Genomic DNA, 10,000 nt, shown 5'->3' on the forward strand with positions numbered 1-10,000 from the left:
AGTCAGCCACCAATTGTGCAAGTTCTCCCACTTAAAAAAATTAGAGAGGCCTGTAATTTTCATCATAGGTACACTTCAACTATGACAGACAAAATGAGGAAAAAAAATCCAGAAAATCGTAGGATTTTTAATGAATTTATTTGCAAATTATGGTGGAAAATAAGTATTTGGTCACCTACAAACAAGCAAGATTTCTGGCTCTCACAGACCTGTAACTTACTCTTTAAGAGGCTCCTCTGTCCTCCACTCGATACCTGTATTAATGGCACCTGTTTGAACTTGTTATCAGTATAAAAGACACCTGTCCACAACCTCAAACAGTCACACTCCAAACTTCACTATGGCCAAGACCAAAGAGCTGTCAAAGGACAGTGTACCTATGATGAAAATTACAGGTCTCTCTCATCGTTTTAAGTGGGAGAACTTGCACAATTGGTGGCTGACTAAATATTTTTTTGACCCACTGTATGTGGTAACGTCCAAAAGTACTGGCAAAGATGAGCAAAAAAAAAACACTGTATAAAATAAATCATACAAATATGTTCTTAATGTTTAGGAAAATATATTATTTTGTACTAACACAAAGAGATGATGTTTAACAAGTTTCACATTTTTGTCACCCGTCTTAAATGGTTTTATGAGATTGGAGAAGACATTCAGAATCTTTCCAGATAAAAATGAAATCCTTCGTCTCATGGACGGTCCTCTTCAAATCAAAACCAACAGCTTTTCTAACGACTTCGAAACTGGAGACTGAGATGGCCATTGTAAAATGTTGATTCAATGAACAATTTCTTTGTAGATTTTGATGTTGGGTTATTGTCTTATGATTCTGTTTCCTTGGTGGCCAAGGATCTCTATTTCCATCTGACCATTGCACTGGTTCCAATCCAAGTCCCAATGTCAATCCAATTCCCAATGCCAATCCAAGTCCCAATTCCAATCCAAGTGCAATGTCAATCCAAGTCCCAATGTCGAACCAAGTCCCAATGCCAATCCAAGTCCCAATGCCAATCCAAGTCCCAATGCCAATGCAAGTCCCAATTCCAATCCAAGTCCCAATGCTGACCAAGCCCCAATGACATTCCAAGTCCCAATGTCAATCCAAGTGCATATCCAAGTCCAATGCCAATACAGGCGCCAATGCAAATCCCATTCCCAACAATAATCCAAGCCCCAATCCAAGTGCCAATGCTAATCAAATCAAATCCAATTAATTTATAAAGCCCTTCTTACATCAGCTGATATCTCAAAGTGCTGTACAGAAACCCAGCCTAAAACCCCAAACAGCAAGCAATGCAGGTGTAGAAGCACGGTGGCTAGGAAAAACTCCCTAGAAAGGCCAAAACCTAGGAAGAAACCTAGAGAGGAACCAGGCTATGTGGGGTGGCCAGTCCTCTTCTGGCTGTGGCAAGTGGAGAATATAACAGAACATGGCCAAGATGTTCAAATGTTCATAAATTACCAGCAGGGTCAAATAATAATAATCCAAGTCCCAATAACTTTCCAAGTGCCAATCCAAGTCCCAATGCAATTTATCAGTCCATCCTTCCATACTTAGTGCCCGCTAGAAAATAATTTGGTTCATGACGCCCCTGCACACACACATACCCTCACGCACACACACACACACACACACCCTCACACACACACCCTCACACCCTCACACACACACACACACACACACACACACACACCCTCACACACGCTCTTTGCCCCCTCACTTTGAGCATGTCATCGTCCTCCAGTCTGAAGTCTCGTGCTCGGAGCTGGATGCCTTTGCCTGGCTGGGTCTGTATAGAGTAAATACACTCGTGGTGGTTCCCATAGTAACCTGGGTAGTTAGGAGACAGCAGCACTCCCTGCATGCCAGTCACTGAGGATCCACACTCAGCTAGGAGAGAGAGAGAGAGAGAGAGAGAGAGAGAGAACAAGAGGGAGAGAGAGGGAAAGAGAGAGAGGGAGAGAGAGCAAGAGGGAGAGAGAGAGAGAGAGAGAGAGCAGGTGCAAGAGGGAGAGAGAGAGAGAGAGAGCAAGAGGGACAGAGAGAGCAAGAGGGAGAGAGAGAGATAGAGAGAGAGAGAGAGAGCAAGAGGGAGAGAGAGAGAGAGAGAGCGAGAGAGAGAGAGAGAGGGAGAGAGAGAAAGAACAAGGGAGAGAGAGAGAAAGAGCGAGAGAGAGAGAGAGAGAGAGAGAGAGAGAGAGAAAGAGCAAGGGAGAGAGAGCGAAAGAGAGAGAGAGAGAGAGAGACAGAGACACAGAGAAAGAGAGAACAAGAGAGGTCAATCCCCACTCACCAATAGCATCTAGTATTTGTACTTATACATGGTTCTATGGAGACATGCAGCGGGGAGGATAATGTAGGAGAGATGATCACCACTGACTTGTTAGAATTGAGTTCAGAGTATCTGTGTCCCTTCTACACATTCATTCTATTTTGATCAAAATTGAACATAAATACAGAGTCTCTGTAGACAGAAAACCAGTCCAATACAAAAGGACAACTGAAAACCCATCCAAGTAACTGTCGAAATCTACATTTATATTCATGTAGAAATGGCCTGACCTAGCTTCTCCCACAAACAAAGTCTAAAGAAAAACATTTTTTTTAAAAGAAGCAGAAGGCTGGATAGCAGAAAACACACGCAACTTAATTACTTTCCTTCAACTGGAATGACCAAAAATTTACATTGAGACAAATTACTCTCTAAGGTTAGCCACTGTGAACCATTTCATACTGCAACTGTGAGACATTTCTACATTTTGTTATCTTGTTATCACAATTTGAGTTATTTTCCTTTTTTGGTATGATTCTGCTGGCTCTCCAGTTAGTTAAACATAGTTTATAGTTACACTCTAAGAATTAATTAGTGCTCATTTTAATACTATGTTCACCATCAATTCAACTCTGGACCTTAAAAGCCAGTTTCAATTGCTTGTTTTCATTCCTCTCCTCTAATCAGGGACTGATTTAGACCTGGGACGACAGGTGGGTGGAATTAATTAGAACCACAACTTCAGACCTCGTTAGGTCAGATTTGAATGATCTATTATTTACAACATTAGACATTCACATGATTAAAACATTTACAACCACTTGAACATTAGACATACAGAGCATTCAGGAAAATATTCAGACCCCTTAAACTTTTTCCACATTTGGTTACGTTACGGACTTATTCTAAAATTAATTCAATTATTTTTTCCCACTCATCGATCTACACACTATACCCTATAATTGTCACACCCTGATCTGTTTCACCTGTTCTTGTGATTGTCTCCACCCCCTCGAGGTGTCGCTTATTATCCCCAGTGTATTTATCCCTGTGTTTCCTGTCTCTCTGTACCAGTGTATTTCTCCCTGTGTTTCCTGTCTCTCTGTACCAGTGTATTTATCCCTGTGTTTCCTGTCTCTCTGTACCAGTGTATGTATCCCTGTGTTTCCTGTCTCTCTGTACCAGTGTATTTATCCCTGTGTTTCCTGTCTCTCTGTACCAGTGTATGTATCCCTGTGTTTCCTGTCTCTCTGTACCAGTGTATGTATCCCTGTGTTTCCTGTCTCTCTGTACCAGTGTATTTATCCCTGTGTTTCCTGTCTCTCTGTACCAGTGTATTTATCTCTGTGTTTCCTGTCTCACTGTACCAGTGTATTTATCCCTGTGTTTCCTGTCTCTCTGTACCAGTGTATTTATCCCTGTGTTTCCTGTCTCTCTGTACCAGTGTATTTATCCTTGTGTTTCCTGTCTCTCTGTACCAGTGTATTTATCCCTGTGTTTCCTGTCTCTCTGTGCCAGTTTGTCCTGTATGTTAGTCAAGTCAACCAGCGTGTTTTTCCCCTTTTGATCGTCTTCCTGGATTTGACTCCTGCCGGACTCTGGACTACTTTCCCACCTGTCTGATCATCCTGCCCTGACCTTGAATCTGTCTGCCCTGACCTTGAATCTGTCTGCCCTGACCTTGAATTATCCTGCCCTGACCCTGAATCTGCCTGCCCTGACCCTGAATCTGCTTTCCCTGACCCTGGATCTGCCTGCCCTGACCCTGAATCTGCTTTCCCTGACCCTGAATCTGCCTGCCCTGACCCTGAATCTGCCTGCCCTGACCCTGAATCTGCTTTCCCTGACCCTGAATCTGCCTGCCCTGACCCTGAATCGGCCTGCCCTGACCCTGAATCGGCCTGCCCTGACCCTGAATCTGCCTGCCCTGACCCTGAATCTGTCTGCCCTGACCCTGAATTGGCCTGCCCTGACCCTGAATCTGCCTGCCCTGACCCTGAATCTGCCTGCCCTGACCCTGAATCTGCCTGCCCTGACCCTGAATCTCCCTGCCCTGACACTGAATCTGCCTGCCCTGACCCTGAATCTGCCTGCCCTTCGGTACCTATTGGACTGTGATCTGGTTTTGACCTTTTGACCTGTCCATGACCAGTCTCTTGCCTCAGTCCATTTGGATTAATAAACATTGTACGACGGTAACCATCTGCATATGGGTCTTGCCTTTTGCCTTGATAATAATGACAAAGAAAAAACAGGTTTTAATAAATTTTTGCTAATTTAATTACAACAAACTATGTTACATATGTTATATTTATATAAGTATTCAGACCCTTTACTCAGGACTTCGTTGAAGCACCTTTGGCGGTGATTACAGCATCGAGTCTTCTTGGGTGTGATGCTACCAGCTTGGCACACCTGTATTTGGGGAGTTTCTCCCATTCTTCATTGCAGATCCTCTCAAGCCCTGTCAGGTTGAATGGGGAGCGTCGCTGCACAGCTATTTTCAGGTCTCTCCAGAGATGTTCGATCGGGTTCAAGTCCGTGCTCTGGCTGGGCCACTCAAGGACATTCAGAGACTTGTCCCAAAGCCACTCCTTCATTGTCTTGGCTGTGTTCTTAGGGTCGTTGTCCTGTTGGAAGGTGAACCTTTACCCCAGTCTGAGGCCCTGAGCACTCTGGAGCAAGTTGTCATCAAGGATCTCTCTGTACTTTGCTCCGTTCAGCTTTCCCTCGATCCTGACTAGTCTCCTTGTCCCCGAAAAACATCCCCACAGCATGATGCTACCACCATGCTTAACCGTATAGGGATGGTGCCAGGTTTCCTCCAGACGTGACGCTGGCATTCAGATCTGTGCCTCGACACCTGTCTTGGAGCTCTACAGACAATTATTTTGACCTCATGGCTTGGTTTTATCTCTGACATGCACTGTCAACTGTGGGACCTTATATAGACAGGTGTGTGCCTTTCCACATCATGTCCAATCAATTGAATTTACCACAGATGGACTCCAATCAAGTTGTGGAAACATCTCAAAGATGATCAATGGAAATCGAATGCATCTGAGCTCAATATTGAGTCTCATAGCAAAGGGTCTGAATACTTATGTAAATAAATGATTTCTGTTTTGTATTGTTAATACATTTGCAAATGTTAATAAAAACTGTTTTTGCTTTGTCATTATGGTATATTGTGTGTAGATTGATAAAGATTAAAAATATTTTTACAAATCTGAGTATCTCCATAATCCGCTCTCTATATCTCTATATATCACCATAATCCAATCTATATATCTCTATATATCTCCATAATCCACTCTCTATATCTCCATATCTCCATAATTCACTCTATATATCTCTATATATCACCATAATCCACTCTCCATATCTCCATAATCCACTCGCAATATCTCCATAATCGACTCTATGTATCTCTATACCTCCATAATCTACTCTATATATCTCCATAATCCACTCTCTATATCTCCATAATCCACTCTCTATATCTCCATAATCCACTCTATATATCTCCGTAATCCACTCTCTATATCTCTATAATCCACTCTCTACATCTCCATATCTCCATAATCCACTCTCTATATCTCCATAATCCACTCTCTATACCTCCATAATCTACTCTATATATCTCCATAATCCACTCTCTATATCTCCATAATCCACTCTCTATATCTCCATAATCCACTCTATATATCTCCGTAATCCACTCTCTATATCTCTATAATCCACTCTCTACATCTCCATATCTCCATAATTCACTCTATATATCTCTATATATCACCATAATCCACTCTCCATATCTCCATAATCCACTCGCAATATCTCCATAATCGACTCTATGTATCTCTATACCTCCATAATCTACTCTATATATCTCCATAATCCACTCTCTATATCTCCATAATCCACTCTCTATATCTCCATAATCCACTCTATATATCTCCGTAATCCACTCTCTATATCTCTATAATCCACTCTCTACATCTCCATATCTCCATAATCCACTCTCTATATCTCCATAATCCACTCTCTATATCTCCATAATCCACACTATATATCTCCATAATCCACTCTCTATATCTCCATAATCTACTCTATATATCTCCATATCACCATAATCCACTCTCTATATCTCCATAATCTACTCTATATATCTCCATAATCCACTCTCTATATCTCCAATATCCCCTCTATATAGTGTATAAGGCTGTGTGGTAATATATAGGGTTATATTTAAGGTTGTGGGTTGTGTTGGAGTGTTTTACGTAAGGGCACATGAGATGGGTGTGCATTAGTTTAATATACATGATTGGGCGAGTTAGTGGTTGGGGGAGAGGGGGGAGCAAAACCAAATGAAATTGCGGGGCCACCTACCAACACACCTTGGCAGAGGGGAGCTCCAAACCCTCCTCCGCCCCCCCAGACACGTCACCCTCGCCGGCCCCTCCAGACGGTAACCAGGGAAACAGGAGAAGATGAGCGCGTCCCCCACCCCAAACTGTAACCCCTTACGGGTACTGTAGGGAGGAACGCCGGGGTCTTCACAAGGCTCCAGGTCATATTCTGAAGGAGGAGAGGAGAAAGGGATGGATGGAAAAGAGAGGTAATCATTCGTAAAATGAAAACATAACTCCATTTTTGAGGATACCAATATTGCATTGCATTATCATGGATTTTCTTTCAGTTGACCTATGATCATGAAAAGCGTCTATATAGATATGTTATACCTGTTACACCTGTTACTACTGTTACACCTGTTATAGCTGTTACTACTGGTACACCTGTTATAGCTGTTACTACTGTTACACCAGTTACACCTGTTACTACTGTTATACCTGTTATAGCTGTTACTACTGGTACACCTGTTATAGCTGTTACTACTGTTACACCTGTTACACCTGTTACTACTGTTATACCTGTTATAGCTGTTACTACTGGTACACCTGTTATAGCTGTTACTACTGGTACACCTGTTACTACTGGTACACCTGTTACTACTGGTACACCTGTTACACCTGTTACTACTGGTACACCTGTTACTACTGGTACACCTGTTACACCTGTTACTACTGTTACACCTGTTATAGCTGTTACTACTGGTACACCTGTTATAGCTGTTACTACTGTTACACCTGTTACACCTGTTACTACTGTTATACCTGTTATAGCTGTTACTACTGGTACACCTGTTATAGCTGTTACTACTGTTACACCTGTTACACCTGTTACTACTGTTATACCTGTTATAGCTGTTACTACTGGTACACCTGTTATAGCTGTTACTACTGGTACACCTGTTACTACTGGTACACCTGTTACACCTGTTACTACTGGTACACCTGTTACTACTGGTACACCTGTTACACCTGTTACTACTGGTACACCTGTTACTACTGGTACACATGTTACACCTGTTACTACTGGTACACCTGTTACTACTGGTACACCTGTTACACCTGTAACACCTGTTACTACTGGTACACCTGTTACTACTGGTACACCTGTTACACCTGTTACTACTGGTACACCTGTTACTACTGGTACACCTGTTACACCTGTAACTACTGGTACACCTGTTACTACTGGTACACCTGTTACACCTGTTACTACTGGTACACCTGTTACACCTGTTATACCTGTTACACATGTTACACCTGTTACTACAGGTACACCTGTTACTACTGTTACACCTGTTACTACTGTTACACATGTTACACCTGTTACTACTGGTACACCTGCTACTACTGGTACACCTGTTACACCTGTTACTACTGGTACACCTGTTACTACTGGTACACCTGTTACACCTGTTACTACTGGTACACCTGTTACACCTGTAACACCTGTTACTACTGGTACACCTGTTACACCTGTTACTACTGGTACACATGTTACTACTGGTACACCTGTTACACCTGTTACTACTGGTACACCTGTTACACCTGTAACACCTGTTACTACTGGTACACATGTTACACCTGTTACTACAGGTACACCTGTTACTACTGTTACACCTGTTACACCTGTTACTACTGGTACACCTGCTACTACTGGTACACCTGTTACACCTGTTACTACTGGTACACCTGTTACACCTGTTATACCTGTTACACATGTTACACCTGTTACTACAGGTACACATGTTACTACTGTTACACCTGTTACACCTGTTACTACTGGTACACCTGCTACTACTGGTACACCTGTTACACCTGTTACTACTGGTACACCTGTTACACCTGTTACACCTGTTACTACTGTTACACTTGTTATAAATGTTACACCTGTTGCGACTGGTACACCTGTTACACCTGTTACACCTGTTATTCCTGTTACACCTGTTACACCTGTTACACCTGTTACATATGTTACACCTTTAACACCTGTTACTACTGTTACACTTGTTATACCTGTTACACCTGTTGCTACTGGTACACCTGTTACTACTGTTACACCTGTTACACCTGTTATTCCTGTTACACCTGTTACACCTGTTAATATGTGTACACCTGTTACACCTGTTACACCTGTTACATATGTTACACCTGTTACACATGTTACTACTGGTACACCTGTTACTCCTGTAACACCTGTTACTACTGTTACACTTGTTATACCTGTTACACCTGTTGCTACTGGTACACCTGTTACTACTGTTACACCTGTTAAACCTGTTATACCTGTTACACCTGTTACACCTGTTTCTACTGTTACACCTATTATACCTGTTACTACTGTTACACCTGTTATACCTGGTACACCTGTTACACCTGTTTCTACTGTTACACCTGTTACACCTGCTACTACTGTTACACCTGTTATACCTGGTACACCTGTTACACCTGTTTCTACTGTTACACCTGTTATACCTGTTACTACTGTTACACCTGTTATACCTGGTACACCTGTTACACCTGTTTCTACTGTTACACCTGTTATACCTGTTACTACTGTTACACCTGTTACACCTGGTTCTACTGTTACACCTGTTATACCTGTTACTACTGGTGCACCTGTTACACCTGTTACACCTGTTTCTACTGTTACACCTGTTATACCTGTTACTACTGTTATACCTGGTACACCTGTTACACCTGTTTCTACTGTTACACCTGTTATACCTGTTACTACTGGTACACCTGTTACACCTGTTACTACATGTAGTGGCTTCCTTTCCTCTTTACCATAGCCACTGCCCCAGCCTGAAGCGGGGTTGTTTGGTACCCATACAGTCCACACACAGGGTTTCCAAACGGACAAACATCCAATGACATCCAAGGACATGGTGCAACAAAAATGTTTATTCTTCTTATATCTAACAAATAAATGATTCTCCAGTCAACCTAAAGCATAGATCACTTGATATGGAAAATACATATTATGACCTGTCTGTATGTCTGTCTGGTCAAAAAACTATACCGCTCCCGCATCTAGCAAGGACTCCCTCCCCCGAAGGCCCAACTTCCTGCCTTTATCCTAACACACTTACCACAATACAATGAACAGGCAAGAGAGGGGGGGCCAAAAACTGAGTTACACTAACAACAAATTAATATATCTCAATCAGGTCAATATACATCATAGAGGTACCGAATATTTCATCATATACATTAATATTTAATACATTTACATTAATATACATGGAGCTCTGTATACTACTGGTACACCTGTTACTACTGCTCCTCATGTTCATAACCTGTTACTACTGC

General features: G+C 42.2%; 1 protein-coding gene across 1 annotated transcript in view; it reads right to left on the reverse strand.

Annotated features, from left to right (window-relative positions):
• The window catches only part of LOC110518582 (CUB and sushi domain-containing protein 2-like), a 458,013-nt gene that overhangs the window by 381,032 nt on the left and 66,981 nt on the right, over nucleotides 1-10,000 (reverse strand). Inside the window, exons 10-11 of the mRNA XM_036953653.1 lie at nucleotides 6,666-6,854; nucleotides 1,725-1,894 (exon numbers count right to left, since the gene is read on the reverse strand). Of these exons, the coding sequence (XP_036809548.1) occupies nucleotides 1,725-1,894; nucleotides 6,666-6,854 (359 nt within the window). The remainder of the gene's footprint in view (nucleotides 1-1,724; nucleotides 1,895-6,665; nucleotides 6,855-10,000) is intronic.

This window comes from Oncorhynchus mykiss, chromosome 18, assembly GCF_013265735.2.
Source record: "Oncorhynchus mykiss isolate Arlee chromosome 18, USDA_OmykA_1.1, whole genome shotgun sequence".
In the NCBI taxonomy this organism is placed as follows: Eukaryota; Metazoa; Chordata; class Actinopteri; order Salmoniformes; family Salmonidae; genus Oncorhynchus; species Oncorhynchus mykiss.